Genomic DNA, 19,102 nt, shown 5'->3' on the forward strand with positions numbered 1-19,102 from the left:
TTTTCTTTGCTGCATAGACATGCCCCAAATGCTTTTCAAACTCTAATGAGTTACACCTCACCACCCTCTGAGGTGGGCAAGTTTTCTCCCCATGTGGAAGAACTGAGGCACGGGGACACACATCACCTCTGTGGCAAAGCTGGGAATAAAATTTTTATCTATCGATGCCAGGCTCGTGCTTTCACTATTACACCACGTTTGTGAAGTGCGTTTGGATCATTTGGGGTGAAAGGCACTATATAAATGCAAGTCATTAATATCAAACTTGTTAAGCCTAATTACAATACAATGCTGTTTAAATTGAAAATCTATCTTGTGGATGCAACTGCCATATCATATTATTCAGATGCATTACTGATATGATACATATCTGATAATAGCACTGGAAATATAGCTTTGAAATGAAGCTCTGTAATAGATTGTTAGAAACAAAGTATTTTTTTGTGTGTCTTTTTTTAGGAACTATTTGAGCTCTCGGTAAGTGTGAATATTTTCCCTTTTCCTAAGAAAATGGCTTTTAAAAAAATAAAAATAAAGGGGATAGATATGCCCAGCAACTCTCCCTCTTTGTTGTCTCTGATTAATTATACAGGCCAGTTATGAGATTGGAATTGTGCGTCAGTTTCCATTTTCTTCTGCTTTGCAACGCATGTGTGTAGTAGCAAGAGTGCTAGGGGAGAAGAGAATGGATGCATTCATGAAAGGTGCCCCAGAGGTGATTGCCAGTTTGTGTAAACAAGAAACAGGTAAAGGAATAAACTGCCTTTTCTCGTAGAGTTCAGATGTGATATGGGAGATTTTAATAATTCAGTAATTGCCTTTTTTTTTTTTAAGTTCCTGTTGATTTTGAAACCATTTTGGAAGACTACACTAAGCAGGGCTTCAGAGTTATTGCCCTTGCTCACAGAAAATTGGAATCAAAACTTTCATGGCACAAAGTTCAGAATATTAACAGGTAAGAGGGGCTACTTTTAATTGAGAACTAACATATTTAAGACAATTCATACTAAAACATGCACTATTTACATTCTTTGTACTACTTGAATTGCCTGAGGCTGCTTATTTGGTTTTACCTAAATTACATCTCCTGTCTAGCTCTTTCTTCTGTGTCTGCTCACCTGCAGTACTGTGCAGTGATGTTAGTATCCTGGACATTAGGCAGAGAAGCCTAAGGCAAACAAGTGTCTTTTGGTGATAAAGTGCATGCTGTGGAACAGCCCTGACCCTACAGTGTACCATAACTGTTGTGTTGCGTTATCTGATACAGATTAACATGACAATCCCCACTTTTTTCTTAAATATAAGTATATTTATGTAGCAGAAGGTAACACGTCCATTAAAGAGTCACTGGATGTGGTGTTCCTGACAACAACCAAACATGGAAGACATAATGAGGATTGTGAACCTGATTCTACATACTGTTGTACAAGGTCTGCACCCTGTTTGAGTAAGGGAGTTACAGCAGCTCAAAGCTGATGGACCAGAGTAGAGAATCAGACTTCATGTTTCAGATGTGGAAGAATCAACAGAAGCAACTGAACATTCACGAAAGACGCCAGTGTCTTGCATACTTCCATGTTGTTCTGTCACAAAAGTGACAGAAGAAAATAATGAAAGTATGGTAGATCATGTGTCTATTTAGAAACCTCCAGAGTTTTGTGATCACCCTCATTTATTACCTGCACCTTTCCATATAAGCTGCCTGGGAAAATAATTAAAGTTGTGGCTTTGAAACAAAGACACAAAATTGGCTATAATTCTAATGACTTTCAAAGTATTCCGTAAGATGCTCTCTTTGTAAAGCCAAAATGTAGTTTAGTTTCTTCCCTGAGAAATACTTTCTTGACATGGATATTTTTTAAAAAGCTGCTGCTGCTGCTGCTTCTTCAAGTAATGTCCCTGTGGGTGCTACACTTCGGGTGTTCGAATGCCTTTGGAGTCCTTGATTGGAGATTTTCCATTAGCAGTGTACGTTTGGCCCAAATGTGGTCTATGCAGCCATGTGCTGCGCACTGCAAGTATATAGGATTGTGTGGGTAAACTGCCCTCCATTTCTTCTCTACTGCCTCTGCCTGAGACGGGCTCTAGTGTGTCCACCATTGGCATGCCTCAGGGCATTTTGTTGTTGATGTGTAGTTAGTTTAGTGTTTAGTTAGTGTTAGTTGCTGTTAGTATAGAATTAATTAGATACTAGTAAAAGCAGCAACGAATCCTGCGGCACCCACGAAAGCTCACGCTCCAATACGTCTGTTAGTCTATAAGGTGCCGCAGGACTCTTTGCTGCTTTTAGAGATCCAGACTAACACGGCTACCCCTCTGATATTAGATACTAGTGTGAGTTGTGGGTATTTTCCTCACCCTTCCCCACCTTTTTTGGGGGAGCTCATTTGATCTGGTTGGCATGCCTGCCTTGCCAGTTTTCAAACACTGCCTCTCTCGTTGGGAGGCTGTTCCAGTCAGTGACGGCCACTCCAAGTGTGTCTGTTGCTTGGGAGAGTTCCAGAAGGGTAACTTTTGCCTGGATCTCAAACCCTAGAGCACAGAAGAATTGGGAGACCAAATTGAACCTCCCGATGATGGAATGCGCCCTTCAACCTGCTTCTGAGTATGGTCAGCAGATCCCTGCATACATCTGTTTCCGGACAGACCCAGGGCCCCTTCAACCTTGTCCCAGGTCTCCCACCACAAGAAGCTGGCTCCCAAAAGGCCTCAGTCCCCTGCTATGTCTGCGGTGTCAATCTTCGACCTCTCAGCTTACGTGCTCCAGATCAACAGGACCATCCAGCTCAACTGCTCCATCAATCTCAACCCATTTCGCACAGGAGGAAGTCTGCTACTCCCAGGATGTGTCAGTGGTAGGCAAGCTGGTGTCCCCTCGGCTTATGTGTACCAAACAACTCTTGGGACTGAGACCCTGGTGTCTGGATTGCCATTGCTTCCGGGTACCACAGGATTCTCTGCCATTTTCTGTTGGGGGGGTCCCCATTGGAGGACATTGAGGAAGATGAAGGAGACATTCAGTCAGTCCCCCCCTCTCAGTGTGGGGTTCCCTCCACATTGTTTCAGGAACCCATTCTTCAACAAGGATTCTTCCCCACATCTGGGATGGTGGGATCAGTCCTGGGTACCATCCCCCCCCCGTTATCTGGGCCCACCAGTGGACATGCTGGGATCCTTGGGCAGTGCATAAGTAGCAATTTGCCAGACATCTGGGTCCATTGCACTGGGAGATGAGTTACACAGTCTCCGCCACCAAACCCCCAACACGAGGAGACCTTTGAAAACAAGAGGCCAGGACAGACAAAGGCTACCCCTCAAACTCCTGTTTCGTCTTCATCTCCGGACAATTCAGTCATGCTTCCATTACCATCGATGGCCAACAGTTTTCACCGGTTCCAGGACCTTCTGAAGAAGATGGCTGACACCCTCCAGTTACCTCTTGCGGAGGGTAAAGACTCACAGCACAAACTCCTGGACATTCTACAGTTGGCAACGCCCACCTGAATTGTGCTACCCATTAATGAAGTGCTTCTGGATCCAGTAAAGACTGTGTGGCAAACTCCTGCCACTATCCCACAAACTGGTAAACAAGCAGATAAGAAATATTATGTCCTCCCCAGGGACTCAGAATTTTTTTTCCCATCCCCCATCTAATTCCCTGGTGATGGATGCCATAAATGAGCAGGGTAACCAGTATTACTCCAGGTCTACTCCTTATGATAATGACCAGAAGAGATTAGACCTTTTTGGCCAAAAGGCCAATTCATCCGTGACCTTCCAATTTCAGATTTTAAACTATCAGTCAGTTTTGCAGTCTTTATTGATCATCTTCCACAGGAGCATAGAAAGCACTTCCAGGCCATCATTAAGGAGGGTCAATTATTAGCTGGAGCCTTTCTCCAAGTGTCCTTACATGGCCCAGACACTGCCACCAGAACCATCTCCAAAGCAGTTGTCATGCAATGGGCATTGTGGCTCCAGCTGTCAGGGTTCCCAGGAAAGCTTCAGAATACTGTTGAGGAGTTGCAGTTTGATAGAAGCTCTTCTTGGGAACTATGTACAAGTTTCTGCACACACGGAAGGACTACGGGCCACATTGATGTCTCTTGGTATATACACTCCTAGGAACAAGAAGAGATTTAGCAGGTCTCAGACTGCACAGAGACTGTGCCGAGCCCAGTTCTCTGGATTTCACAGAATCACTGAACTCTTTAGAAAGAGACAAATTCCAGAGGCAAAGAGCATCCCAGCCCCTTCAGTGAGTACCCAGTTATCATTGAAACAACAGTTTGGGTTGGTTGAGGGTTGACTCCTCCCTCACCTCTAGTTTGCAAGCTGCAAACTTTTGCCATCGCTTTTGGATCTTTCCCATCTCCAACAGGGCTGGCAGCATATTAAAACAGACAAGTGAGTCGTGGAGGTTATAACATCAGGCTGCATCATCTGCTTCATGTCCCTCGCTCCCTCCCTCTTCGGGGACCCCGCTTACAAGACTATACAGAGTCAAGAGGTATTCTCGCTCCATCATTTAGGAGCGACAGAACTGGTCCCATCCCCTCACGGGGGAGGGGAAGGGTTTTACTCAAAGTATTTTCTCATGCCAGAGAAGGACAGAGAGTTGAGACCAATCTTAGAACTAAGGTGACTCAACAAATTTGTAAAGTCTCAAAAGTTCAGGATGGTGACTCTGGCAGTTCTTATCCCTTCTCTAGAAGCAGGAGAATTGTTTTTTGGCGCTCAGTCTAAGGACACCTATTTCCCTACAGCAATACATCCCGCACAGAGGAAACACTGTGGGCCAGGATCATTTTCAATATCGAGTACTTCCTTTTGGTCTCTGTTCGGCCCCAAGGATGTTCTCAAAGGGTCTAGCAGTAGTCGCTGCTTACCTTTGGCAAGAAGTAATTTGAGTTTTCCCATCTCTTGATGACTGGCTACTCAAGGGTTGATCTTACACAAAGGTACTAATTTCCCCAGACAGCCCTCTCTCTCTTCCTCGATTTGGGTTTCCAGCTAAATGTAAAAAAAATATGCAGCCCTATATGCTCTTGTGTGTGGCACGAGATTCTATAGCGCGCATGCACGGGCTGAATAGACATTAAATCTCGGTTCAAGGACTCCAGAGATGCACGAGCACCCACAGGGACACGCATCTCAAAGAAATTCAGTTACTGCACAAAACAAGTGACTTCTTTTCCACATTTGCGATTACATTTTTTCCCCTTAAATAAATAAACTAATTAAAAATTAACAGAAATTATTTCTCAAATTGCTTACGAGGCTGAATCTTTTTATTATTTTTCATAATTAAAAATAAAATCTTTCTCTTTGCTTTGCCATAAAAGCATAGTCACATCATTTAAAAAAAAAGCAATCCACCCTACATCAATTAGCTGTAATTTTTCTGAAAATGTTTCCCCCCTTTTGTTACAGAGATGCCATTGAAAGCAACATGGATTTTATGGGGTTAATTATCATGCAAAACAAACTAAAGCAAGAAACCCCTGCTGTACTTGAAGACTTGCATAAAGCCAACATTCGCACTGTCATGGTCACAGGTTAGAATACAGTCAACCCAACATTTTGGGAACAAATAAATGTATTGTTTTGAAAGGCTTTAATGCTTTCCCCCCTATCTGTGGGTTATATGTTCTATGTGGGTTGTTACATTTGACATCCAGAGTGTAAAGCTGAGTTGTATTTAGTTTCTCTGGTCCAAGTTCACTCTCTTATATAGAAAAAGTTTGATATTGTACAGAAACAAGATGAGACAGGGACAATAACATTTCTGTTTTTGGTATCTGAAGAGAGGAAGTATGATCTTGTGACAACCCACAAGACTAAGAGCCAGAAGATCTAGATTCTGTTCCTTACTCTGCTGTATACTCCCTGTGTGGCCTGGGGCAAGTTGTCTAACGGTCTGTGCCTCAGTTTCCCCATCAGTAAAAGGAGGGGTGTTCAGTAATATGTATAAAGCACTTTTGAGATGCTTGGAAGGAAGATGCAATGGAAAGTCACATTTGTGCTATTTGTTAAAAATTATGCATTCATTTGGGGGGAAAAAAGTTAAATTTTTGTTTAGATATACCAGAATTCTACCTTACTATAATAATATCCAAGAGTGAACTGTGAACAATGCTGTGGTGTTCCTGTGATTTATTGATAGTTATTTTGATTGAATTAATTGATCTGACCTATGGTCCTTCTGAATAAACTTTCCAGCTCCACAGTGCTTCACCACCCTCCTAGTGAAATAGTTTTTCCTAATATCCAACCTAGACACCCCACTCCTCACTGCAACTTGAGACCATTGCTCCTTGTTCTGTCTTCTGCCACCACTGAGCACAGCCGAGCTCCATCCTCTTTGGAACCCCCTTTCAGGTAGTTGAAGGCTGCTATCAAATCCCTCCTCACTCTTCTCTTCTGCAGACTAAATAAGACTAAGTACCAGGAAGTACAATATCATGGTTATCTGTGGATTTGAATTGTTGTAAGGAAGTCCTTGATGCCAGTCAGACAGATCTGCTGCTGCTGCTATTTTAAAGCAGGTTTCACTCAAGTATGTTCCTTTCCTGATGTTCATCTATGTTGCCATTTGTTTAATGAAACCCTTTTTTTACTTTACTTGCTTAACAGGTGATAACATGTTAACTGCTATCTCTGTGGCTAGAGACTGTGGAATGATTCTACCTCAGGATAAGGTCATTATTGCTGAAGCACTACCTCCAAAGGATGGGCAAGTTGCCAGGATAAACTGGCATTATGCAGATACCCTCACAAAATGCACTAATTCATCACCAGCCATTAACTCACAGGTAATTTCTGCATTGCTTTATCTCAAGTGTTAGCATAAGAGTCACTGCTAGGTTCACTTCTTTAGTTTCCTTAAATTATTCTAGTACATAGTTGTGCAAGTCATAATAAATGCGCTACTTAACTTTCCAATGAAAATGCAATGAAATGCAATCCCAGAAGTACAGCACAATCCTGCCATTCATAATATGGGGCTGGTTTAGAACCACAGACTGTTTCGAGAAAGAAATTCCTGTGATTTCATCTTTCACTGAACTCTGCTTGGTTTAATTAACAACTAAAGCTCAGAGTTGATTCATTTTCTGTCTGGAAAAATTATTTGGGAAAATTTGAGGAAATCTGGGTCAGATGCACTCAGCTGGCCAACAGGATTTGCCTCTCTATTGCAGAAGCTGTTCATTGGCAGCACACCAAAATCCTGACCAGCGGTGTGGTTGGTAAGCCATCAGCTACCTGTGGCAGAGCAGCTTAATTTTAAGGCCCTTAGCATTAAGTACAGCTAAGAGATAGATAGTAATAATAGTGATATTTATATTGTTGTTCTCCTCTTCAAAGCACTGTGCGTACATTAAAATAATGAAACTACATTGAAACCGAACTCTGCTCTTGAGATCTACTTAGTGCTGGGTTTTGTCCTCTTCAGGGGAAAAAGTAAATATAATGAAACCTGTCTTAAGGACAAACAGCTTTACTGAACACTGGCCTGCATAAAGAGACCATCCCAGGATATATTATACAGTGTTAAATTGCCTCCATTTAAGGGCTTGATCTTATTCCCATTTGAGTCAGTTAAAAAAAATAATAAATTTGTCATCGGTGCTGCAGGGTAGTGTCTTAAACAACCACCTTTCCAAAGCAGCAAAAAACTGCAGAGACTGGCCCCAGACACAGCAGCATCCTCACATATGAGACCTGTGACTCAATGTAATTTGTGCCCTGGGACCCTGCATGCTCTAGTTCTGCTTACTGCTTTCAGTGTTAAAAAAACCAACCAGCAGTAAAATATCAAATGTTACTCTAAACACATGTTAAAAAAAAAACTGGGAGATTGGTGCTGCAGCTGCAGGTGATTCTTTCAAACATAAAAAAAAATCTGTTTTTATTAAAGGGCTTGTTCTAAAATATTTATTTATAATTAACTATGTAATAAACTGTAGAATTTTTGCTATTAAATACGTGTAATTTAATCTTACAAGGTTTCCTGCAGCTCAAATTAAAATTCTCAGCAACCTTTATTAAAGCTGTATTTCCAAAGCTACTACTTCTGTTGGTCCTTTGTATAGTGCCTTAAAATATGAAGAATATGGGTAAGTATATTATGATTAAAATAACCAAAGTTCCTTCTTTTGATACAGGTTATTCCAATTAAATTGGTCCATGAAAGTCTTGAGGACCTCCAGCTGACTAAATATCATTTTGCAATGAATGGAAAGTCATTCGCAGTTATACTGGAGCATTTTCAGGACCTTGTGCCCAAGGTTAGTAACCTGATTGACGTTTGGCCTTTTGGATGATGTGCAGATTTTGCACTGTGACTAATGTTGGTAAGAAATCTGTTGTCTTTCAGCTGGTGTTGCATGGCACTGTATTTGCCCGCATGGCACCTGATCAGAAAACCCAGCTAGTGGAAGCGTTACAAAATGTGGAGTGAGTATTTGTTTGTTTCTGGAAATGTTGGGTGTTTAGTGTGTTAGAAAAATGTTCTTGGGGGAAAACAGAGCATTTTACGGTTTGAGCTATTTACATTTAGCCTGGTAAAAAGGCTAGACTATAACATCTCAGTTGGCAAATTGGACAATTAATAGAGCTCTTTCAAAAATAGTGTCATTTATTGGAGGACTGTGGAACGCAGCTTTTTCAAGTAGCTGCTTTTTCAGGAGGTTGCAACTGAAGAATTTAATTTGGTACAGCATCAATTTATACTAAATTGACCAATGTGTTTCTGAGGCATAATCAAAAATCTTGTTACTTGGCTTAGTGTGAACAGTTAATATCCTCAGTTAATTTCTACTTATTAAACAAGTAAATATTTGTGGGATGAATTCTGTTTATTTGGTTATTCATGTCCTATCAAATCGGCTTTTACCCTTTTTTTTTTTAATGGGGATTAGTCTAATGGCTGGTTTATTTTTGCAGCTGTATTTTTTTCCCCTAGTGTTAGGGATAGTTTCCATCTGATACCTTAGAAATAATTTGAAAAATATGTAACAAAATATTGCAAGATGCACCTTTCCCAGGCTATGGAGGCAGCATGGTGCAGTAGATTAACTATGGGAAAGGTGGTCACAAAGTTAGGAGTTCTAATCCTGGCTATGGCATTGACCATAGCTTGCTCCTTGACCTGGGGCAAGTCACTTAACTTTTCTGCCTCAGTTTCCCTATCTACATCATGATAATAGTAATAACCTGCTATCCTGAGGATTCGTTAATGTCTGTACAGCACTTGGAAAGCGTCAGGTTGTATAAAAGTGTTCAATATAGTTGGAATAAGTATTACAGTTGTGGAATGAAGTAGAATGCTGAAACTTGTCTGGTTTTTATAGCTACTATGTTGGCATGTGTGGAGATGGTGCAAATGACTGTGGTGTAAGTACACTTCTATTTTGTTTAAGGAGCTATTGTCACATTATTGTGAATTTTAAAGCTAAAAGATTATTAAAAAATCTCTAACTATCCTCATGATAACTGGCAGGCACTGAAGAAGGCCCATGGTGGTATATCACTGTCTGAACTTGAGGCTTCTGTGGCATCACCATTCACCTCCAGAACTCCTAGTATTTCCTGTGTGCCAAACCTTATCAGGTAACGCACCTCAGACTTTTCAACAAGCTGTTTCCCTTAAGTAGAAGTGGTTGATATAGCACTGCGTACAAGGCAATATCCTATATGCCCCCAATATGAAATCAAAGCAGTGCATGCCTGTTTGTCTCCATATACTGTTTAAATTCCTATTTGATTTGAGAGGGGCCCAGTTTGGATCCTGAGGATCAGACATAACCCTTAATATTTTTTGCTTTTAGTAAAGGCACTCTGTGAGTAATGTATTGTATTTCCACAGCATGATCCCATATGTTTTTATCCCAATTTTTGTCCATGTAAAATTAATTTCTTCCTTAAAGTTGTGAGTGAGCCTTTAGCCATCCGAAGTAGTCTGAAGGAATATTAAATTTCCTAAGAATTAATTGATTTGCTGCCATTAGAAATCAGGATTAATTTTTTGGCGTTTACAGGCAGCTTTAACAACAATTCTAATATCTGTGCTCTTGGAGAGAGACCATTCAGGACTGAAAAAGCCGCTGTTGGCGCCACAGATTCTGTTCATGCCCTGAAGTGCAGTTCTGCTCTGAAGAGTGACAGTAAAGGAGAAACTTGCAGTTTCATGTTTATCTCAATGATTTGTGGACCAGATTTACTCTGTTTACATGTATAAAGGTGTCTCTTTCTAGGTGTTGTCAGTCCCTGCAAACTTAACTTGGGGTCTGAGAGGCAAGCAATGTTCTTTTCTGCTTGTGCATAATCACCAGCAATAAAAATTATTCAGGAACTTCTGCCTTAGCGATAAGTTTGGGGGAAACCTATTGACTTCTCAAATGGAGTTGCTGAGAACTGATTTTTGTCCCAGCAACTGGAACTTGGTTAACAGCTTTCCTGATGCATGAGCCAGAATAGAATCCGGTTCAGTATACTGCAGCTGTGCAGGCTCTGGAATAAGTGCTCAAAAGAAATTTGTGTCCCTGAAGTCAGCAGATCTGATTCTGAATGCACACAAAGAGCAATCTGTTGAGTAAAAATGTGCCACCGTAGAAGAGAGGTGCATTTTAATTTATTTATTGGTTTTCCAGTAAACCTTTTTTAAATTAAACAGCATCAAGCAGAAATTTGGTGATTCTCTGTAGATGGCATGTTCATAATTGTGATCAGCTAGCAAATATATTCTCACCCCCCTTCCCCCACTTTTTTTTTCATTTCAGTTTCTTTACATGTCTTTGACCTTTCAATCTTTAGCAAAAAATATCTCACTGCATTGGCTATTCTGTTCAGTGCTAGCTATCTTTTTGTTCACCAGGCTATAATTGTTGGCTTAAATGGCTTTAGTTATGTGGATGTATTTGTTTTTACAGGGAAGGCCGTGCTGCTTTAATAACTTCCTTTTGCGTATTTAAGTTTATGGCTTTGTACAGCATTATCCAGTATTTCAGCGTTACCCTACTATATTCTGTGAGTATTTGACAATATAGCTCTCAAACATTATTAAATATAATTCAAAGGGTTTAAGATAAGCAAATTAACCTCTGGCTGGTGCAAATTAATGTACTGTCAATTTCTTTGGGAGCTTGGTGATTATGATAAGATTCATCGTGCCTTCGTTCTCTAGATAATATATATAATGGTCATCTAGAAATATTACAACTTTGCCTTTGATGACTAGCTAACATTACCACGGTATTCACAGTGTTTCATGTCCTTCTCAGTAGTTAGTATAAGGAATACTATGGTAACATTTTCTGTTTATTAAAGGCAAAAAAAACCCAAATCAGGTTATAACGGCTCTCAGAACTGCTGTGATGGAGGTATGTACCTAGAGAGAGCAATAAAATACTAAAACCTAACAGAACGTGTAGAATGAAGACCTGTTTTTCCATTGGTTACCATGCCATAGTATCAACAACTACCAAAGGAACAGTACTGTAAACAAAATGACACCTCAGTAATGTCATACAGCTTGAGATAGAGCAACTGGAAGATACTGAGTTGTGGGGAAGAAAATGGGTATATTTTGGCAGAAATCTCTTAATTTAAAGGCCCTCGGTGGAAATTCCCTCCACTTTAACTGTTATTGGTTAATTCACCTCTGTATCTTTAATTCAGAATACCAGCTAGTAGTAAGGGAGTTTGGGAGTGGCAGCTTTTGAGCCATATGCTGTGTGATTAAATGAATGGGATTTTCTTGTGTAGAACTCTTGGGAAACTTCAGGGTTTAAGATCGCCTTTGTTTGCTGGGTGTAGGCAGCATTGTTATCTACTAATTTGGCCAAAGAACAACTTACACTGAAAAACTACCTAGAAATTGATTTGAATCTGCATGCTTTAGTGTCATACAGAACATTGCTACCACAGGGTTTGATCCTGCAAGGGGCACAATACTCCTGACTCCCACAGAGTTCGGATACTCAGCCAATTACTGGATCAACCCATGGTTTATAAAGTTTCTGTGCAAGTATTCATGCAAATGAATTTTTTTAAAAAGCTGTAAAATGTTTCTTACTGTGAAGAAATGAGTAATATTGCACTTGTGTTTTCTGTATAGATCCTGAGTAATTTAGGAGATTTCCAGTTTCTTTTCATCGATCTGGCAATCATTTTGGTTGTTGTCTTTACCAGTGAGTATTATGCTGAATTACTTCTGATGTTTTGTTTTATTAGTAATCAGCTGTTTGTTTAACTATGAAAAAAGAGCAAATGTGCGCCTCAAGCACATACTTTTTAGTATCTTGTTAAATATTCCTACTAACATCAATATGACTTTTGGTTTGGTAACTGTAAAGGCACCATCTCAAAAGTATGAATACACTATATGATAAAGTCCCCAAGTTTCTGACAGGTATCCCACTGTATCTCTCTTCTACAGTTCTGCATGTAGCTATAGTATGGGAGGGAGATGGGGTTATTTAAAAAAAAAAACCCTGAAGGTAAAAATCCCGTTGTTTCATTATTTTCAATCCCATTGTTCATGTCAATGGTCTAAATGTACATTGTTAATTATGTCTGCCATGCAAGTAAGTATGTTCTTGGTTGTCCTTGTGCAGCCATAGGTCTCTTGTGGCCCTAGTCCTTTTTTGGGTGATTTCTGCTTTCATTCAGTAGTTACTGTTTCGTTGCCAGCTGTTCTCCCAGTCTCTGCGCACCGGGGATAGGTAGGAGGAGGGATTGACCTTCCACTTCCCGTACCTGACACACGCCGGCAGGCAAGAGCACAGGAACCTCCTTCTCTCCTTCCCTTTCTATCCCAAGAGAGAGATGCCACTTACGTCTGTCTCTCCTTAAGGGAATGTAGCGGAAAAGGGTGAACAAAACCGTGGGAATATCCCCAAAGAGTGTATGAATTAGAAAATCTAATGCTAAAGTATTGCACTAGCTCAGGTATGTGACATTGTGCCACCACGCAGAGTTGATTAGCAGCCATGATGTCATGAATGAAGCTCTTGGCAGTACAGTGAGGCTGAAATTTGACCAAAAGTGAGTAGGCATTATTTAAAGAGTTAAGACTCTTTTAATCCAAAAGATCATGGTGCGATTACACTTTGTTGTTTACATTTTCACAGAGGGATTTTTTTTCATGCACAAGAGATTACATTCTCACTTGCGCTGTAGGCATATGTATTTATCCACACTTGAAAGCAAGCAGCGAATGATTAGCTCAGGGGATATTAACAGAAGAATTATTGCTCTTGAAATGGAGGTATCCCGTCTGAAAACACAGACAGGGGACCTGTAATTGCCGCTGATTCTTACAGGTGCCATGAAGATGGAAAGGTCGGTCTACCTCTGCTGTTACTCCCCTGGGTGCCACAAGGCTTGGTTAGCCAATGGGAGGCTGGTTTTCACCATCTCTGTGGCAGCAACCTGTCGAGATGCTGCCTTGTGCAAACTGATACAAACTGATACACACTCAGAACCACCAAAGGAACTTGGGACAATGCAAATATCTGAAAGTCACAAGTAGAACATTCTGAAGCTTTGTCTAGGCTACGAGGTAGGGGTGAGAGTCCCCAGCTTGCAGACTCATACTTGCACTAGCTCTCATCAAGCCTGTGTGAGTATAAGCAGCTGAGTAGTCATGGTAGCCCAAAGGCATGGCTGAACCATGCCGAGTGCTTACCCCCTCCCAGTTTCAGGCGGCTACTACTTGTGCTACCATGGCTACTTATCCTCTTGCGAGTCCCAGGAGAGCTAGTGTGCTATGGTGCAGGAGCAGGGAAATCACACCCAGAGGTAGGGTGACCAGATGAAAGGAAGAAAATATAGGGACACATTGGGGAGGGGGAGTCACCGGCGGATCAAAAAAACCCCCAAAAAATGGAGTACCATGAAATATCAGGACAAATTGCATCCTGACCTAACATTGATCGGGATGTGGAACAAACGCCTAAATATTGGGATGGTCACCCTACCCAGAGCTCCTAGCATAGACATAGCCTAACTCCATAAAAGTTAAACAAAATAATACTGGGAAACGTGCAGATTATAAACTATCCTTGATTTTCTTTCTCCCAATACAGTGAGTTTAAATCCTGCTTGGAAGGAGCTTGTTGCACAAAGGCCACCTTCAGGTCTCATCTCAGGTCAACTTCTCTTCTCAGTTCTGGCTCAGATTATCACCTGCCTTGGTTTTCAAACCATAGGATTTATTTGGGTCAAACAGCAACCCTGGTATGAGCCCTGGACCACAGAGTCAGAGTAAGTTGTACACGGGTAAATACAGAATATGGTAGCACTGATTAGGGGGAATGGTTTATAAATAATTTAATGCCCTTTGGTAACTAGGAAATTCCAAGGTGCATTTCACATGGCAACTGGCTAATGTGCAGTTTTCCTTGCCGTGGAAGGAGAAAAGGCATCTGATTTCTTGGAATCAAACTACAGTGGGATTCTTGCCTTGAGTGGGCCTCAGCTTGCCCTGCCAGCCTCTGTCACAGAACTGGAGGTCTCCCTCTTTCCTGCTGCCTGTAAGACTCGTGGGGACCAGTAGGGAAAGGTAGGGTCATGTCAGATGGTCAGGATATGGTGTGTGGAAGAATTAGCAAAGGGCTGGGAATGCTGCAAGGTGAGCAGAGAGAGAGAGATGATTTGCCCTCTTGGGGGAAGAGGAATAATCGTCTCATGCTCAGGAAGTTAGATCAAGGCCAGCGGCGTAATGGGCTTCATTTTGTCCGGGTTAGGAGGATTAGTGAAGCGTGTGTTATGGGATTGGGCTACTAGAGGAGGTGAAGTACAGAAGAAGTTTCACTAAGCTGCAGTACCACGGTGTACAACACTCTGGAACCGTATTCTAAGGGTTGAAGATAATGTACTGGGGGAGTTCTGTGACCTCCTTATAAGGAATGGCTGCCAGGACCACAAGAGACCATCAGAGATGGACTGTCAGTGTTTACACCACTGTCTGGAGAGTGGAAAGGAAGGGAAACTAATAACCTTTGTATGATAGTTTTCTGTACTAAGATAGAGTCTTAGCAATTACTTCCAGTTGTTAATGTTAGTAGAAGTGGGCCTGCACTGGATCCCTGAATCTGAAGAGCCCTGAACTTCAGAGCAATTTTCAGATCCAAACTTCATGGGTTTTATGCTTATTTCAGCTCTGAATAATGAAGTTCTATCATCCTGTTATGAAGCAGCAGCAAACTGGGCTACAGGCTGTTATTTATACCTGTCTCGCTTTGTTTGTTTTTCAGTTTGTAAAATTCACTTACTGCACAGGCAGTAGAACAATAAGTCCTATATAATTCGTATCACTAATTGACACAATGGAAACCCAAAAGAATTCAGAACTCACGGGGCACAAAAGAAACTCCAGTTCATGACCTGTCACCACCTAACACAAAGGCCTTTCTGAATTACTTCATTAACCGTGGTGAAATGTCCAAAACATACCCACCATAACCTCTGTAGCAATTTATACCGGAATTATTTTCACAATAAAGACAAGGCTAAAACTTATTGTAATCTTCTACTTTGACTCCATGTTGAATGTTCTTCTGTGTTGCAGTGCCTGTAACTTATCAGCAGCCACAAACACCAGTTCCTCCCAACATGAGAATGAAACTCTTCATGATGAGCACAATATCAAAAACTATGAAAACACAACGGTGTTTTTTATCTCCAGCTTTCAGTACCTCATAGTGGCAATTGTCTTTTCTAAAGGGAAGCCCTTTAGGCAGCCTTGCTACAAAAATGGTAAGTCTCTTCTCATTATATTCAAATCCTCTGTATTTTTCTAAGTAAGAATTCCAAATTACAGTAGGCGTATTTTGTTCACTTAGCACATTCGTTCAGGAGCATGTTGTGCTGCTTTTGCAGTAACAGATTTGCTGCTGCAAGAATGTGGGGTTTCCCCAAGAGAAGAGGGAAGGGGATAGTTTCTCAGGTGAAAAGAGATGGGGCAGTATTGTAGAATAGTCAAGATTTCCTCTGGGAATTTGGGAAGGTTAGTGCAGAAATTCTCACATTCTACAAATTTTAACTTTTTTTTCCAAAGTAAAATGCATGAAATTTAAATGGTATGCGCTCTCTGGAAAAACCACCTAAATACAGTCATTACCACTGTATTTAATGAGGTTTCTCTATTGACTCAATGATTTTGGTAGCAGAATACTCCTGCATTCCACTGCTGTTTTGTTTAAGACACGGAATAATAACATTTTTCATTTCTTAAATCTGTGTGCTTGCTGCATACACTAAATCTGCTTGCTAATATCCTTAAGATTTGTGTATTTAGAAATCTCACGTGCAGATTTTTTAGATTTAGATTCAGTTGCTTTAATGTTTTTCAGAATTCTGAAAGATTCTGGTCTGCATTATGGGCCTCAAAACTTACTTTTTAAAAATGGTCTTTTCTTGGGAGTGCAAAAAAGTCTAATCTAAAATCTGTAACTTTTTGTTGCTAGGGCAGTGGTTGATTTGAACTCCTGTAATTTAGTCATTTTGTATTTATCTGAAATTATATGTATGGTATGTATTGTTTTAGAAGGTTAATGGAGAAAAAAATATATATATCTATACACATGCACACACACAGATATACACGTATGTGCATGCGCACTAAAGTGACATGAGGATTATATCCACCATTGCAGTGTGCTTTGAGATGTATATTCTGTTGTTGTGAAAGAGGAAGCCTTTTTGTAAGTTAAGTGTCACATAAGCTGCATTGTTTTCATAAGTTAATGAGAATTAACCAGATGTTTAAGGTGGCTTTTTTGCATATACAATAAAAGCATTGCAGTATAATTTTACAGGAGAGAAATCCAAGACTGTTTCATGTAATATGTACTTGTATATGGTCTACCAATGCAAAATACATGTTGTGAACTGTTATTCAGGGGTTATTGTAATAGATATATATGCAGACACGAAGCGTGACAGTATGTTTAATGTTATATTTCTCTTTTTCTTTTTACAGTTCTGTTTGTTATATCTGTGATAGTTATTTATATCTTCACATTATTCATCATGTTGTATCCAGTTGAATCCATTGACGGGGTTCTTGAGGTAAGATTCAACAAGCAGGTACATAAACTTCATACCTCATAAAATAAGTTGGCTGGCTTCTCTTCCAATCTAAAGTTCCCATTGGCTAGATTGACCCTTTGAAAGCTAGAGTTCAAATTCTACCAGAAGACAAGCTTAGTGAAAATCTGGCATATACCTATAGAGTCAAGTGAGAGCCAAATATAAATTTAGTCTCACCATTTTTTAATTTTTATTTTAGCTCTAATGAATACAGAAGCAGCATGTGTTTAAAACCCTTAACAATTTCTCAGCAAGGTACTGTAGAATGGGAGGTGATACTACCAAATGCACTCTGCAAATAAGCATGATTTGCCCTATCACAAAGAGTCGTGCTTAAGCAATAAAATAGGAGTTAAAATTCGAGGTTTACAACCAAGATTGTTTCAAATTTGCTTTATTTCATATGTACACAGTTTTTTGTGTGTAACTGTTCAATGCATTTAGTGGACATTGTTCACCTGTGACAACTTTGTCTTGCAGCTAGTTTGTGTACCATATCAGTGGCGTATAACAATTCTCATCATCATCATCATCAATGCAATTGTATCCGTCTTGGTGGAGGTAAGTAGCTCAGATTAACAAGTGGCCTTTTCCATGTAGCCTTTTCCTGGGCTACAAGTACATCCTGTATAAAATGCTGATGGAGTACAGTTATGTTTGTACTTCTAATATATTTTCAGGCAAGGTTAAGGCCACAAAGTTTAAAGTTTCATAATACAGATAATTAATATAATAAGAAATAAGGTGAATAATTGAGTTAAGCATTGTTATTGAATTCAATGTAATGTACAGCAGCAGTGAACTATGTTGAACACAGACTTCTGACACTTGATTTTTTTAGTGTGTGTCATTATCCTTATGTGATAGGGATCATAACTGTGACTCATAGTTTAACAGCATAAGGGACCATTAGATCCTCTAGTCTGACCTCCTGTATATCACATTAAATTTCACCCAGTAAATTGGGTTTGACTCAAACATATATCTTCCAGAACAGCTTCAGTCTCAATTTGAAGAAATCAAGAAATGGAGAATCCACCACTTCCATTGATAATTTGTTTCAATGGTTAATCATCCTCTGTTAAAAATGTGTCTCTAACTTTTACTTTGTGCTCATCTGGGTTCTGTTTCCAGCCATTGGCTCTTGTCTTGCCATTCACTACTAGAGTAAAGTCCTTTCATACCTGGTATTTTCCCCCCAAAGGTGCTTACACACCGTAATAGTCACCTCTCTTCTTTTTGATTAGCTAAACAGATTGTGCTCTTTAAATATCTCATTGTAAAGCATTTTCTTGAATCATCTTTGTGGCTTTTTTCTGCATCATCTTCAATTTTTCAACATCATTTTAAAAATGTGGCCTCAGAAATGTATGTCATAGTCCAGTATTGGTCTCACCAATGCTGTAAAATCACCTCCTTGCTCCTACTTATTGCTCCCCTGTTTATACATCCAAGGGTCACGTTAGCCCTTTCTTCCACTGTATCACACTGGGAGCTCATGTTCAGCTGTTTGGCCACTAAGGCCCCTACATTCTTTAGATTTGCTCTTCACAGTTTCATATCAGTTCAGTTTGTTCATGACACACGGAATTAATACCGCATTTGCCCCCTTAGCACCTGCCCCTTGGGTTGTTGGATTAATACCCCGTCCCCCTCATTGGCCTCAGCTAGTGAGTGTCTAAGCGAGGTGATGAGCTGCCTGTGAGATTCATGCTGGTCGCATTCATATAGCCCTGTTTCTCACTGGAATACGGCCTAGTCCGCCACAAATCCAAGCCTTTGGCTTCACGCCCGTTGCACTGTCTATGGTTCATGTCCAATATTTTATGCCTTCCCTTGGTTTTGGGACTGGAAGGCTCTCCAAGAAGATAACTTGGACATTCCTCCTCTTCAGCTCCCCTCCAAGATCCCAGAAGTTTTCCGTAATCTGTGGGATGCCATAGTACTGGAACCAATGGAGACTTGCCAGAAGATTTAATAACCCCACCCTTCTTGCACTTTA

At 40.4% G+C, this 19,102-nt stretch overlaps 1 protein-coding gene across 5 annotated transcripts in view; it reads left to right on the forward strand.

Annotated features, from left to right (window-relative positions):
* ATP13A3 (ATPase 13A3) overlaps nucleotides 1–19,102 on the forward strand; it is a 95,914-nt gene that overhangs the window by 69,058 nt on the left and 7,754 nt on the right. For 4 of the 5 annotated variants that reach the window (XM_039487266.1, XM_039487264.1, XM_039487267.1 and 1 more), the window contains 15 exons: nucleotides 460–477; nucleotides 593–746; nucleotides 835–955; nucleotides 5,434–5,558; nucleotides 6,637–6,815; nucleotides 8,169–8,291; nucleotides 8,381–8,460; nucleotides 9,357–9,399; nucleotides 9,506–9,615; nucleotides 10,935–11,031; nucleotides 12,122–12,194; nucleotides 14,094–14,271; nucleotides 15,578–15,765; nucleotides 16,991–17,079; nucleotides 17,581–17,661. In XM_039487266.1, the coding sequence (XP_039343200.1) occupies nucleotides 460–477; nucleotides 593–746; nucleotides 835–955; nucleotides 5,434–5,558; nucleotides 6,637–6,815; nucleotides 8,169–8,291; nucleotides 8,381–8,460; nucleotides 9,357–9,399; nucleotides 9,506–9,615; nucleotides 10,935–11,031; nucleotides 12,122–12,194; nucleotides 14,094–14,271; nucleotides 15,578–15,765; nucleotides 16,991–17,079; nucleotides 17,581–17,661 (1,659 nt within the window). The remainder of the gene's footprint in view (nucleotides 1–459; nucleotides 478–592; nucleotides 747–834; nucleotides 956–5,433; nucleotides 5,559–6,636; nucleotides 6,816–8,168; nucleotides 8,292–8,380; nucleotides 8,461–9,356; nucleotides 9,400–9,505; nucleotides 9,616–10,934; nucleotides 11,032–12,121; nucleotides 12,195–14,093; nucleotides 14,272–15,577; nucleotides 15,766–16,990; nucleotides 17,080–17,580; nucleotides 17,662–19,102) is intronic. The other variant, XM_039487265.1, reaches the window with a different exon arrangement.

This window comes from Mauremys reevesii, linkage group 9, assembly GCF_016161935.1.
Source record: "Mauremys reevesii isolate NIE-2019 linkage group 9, ASM1616193v1, whole genome shotgun sequence".
Classification (NCBI taxonomy): domain Eukaryota; kingdom Metazoa; phylum Chordata; order Testudines; family Geoemydidae; genus Mauremys; species Mauremys reevesii.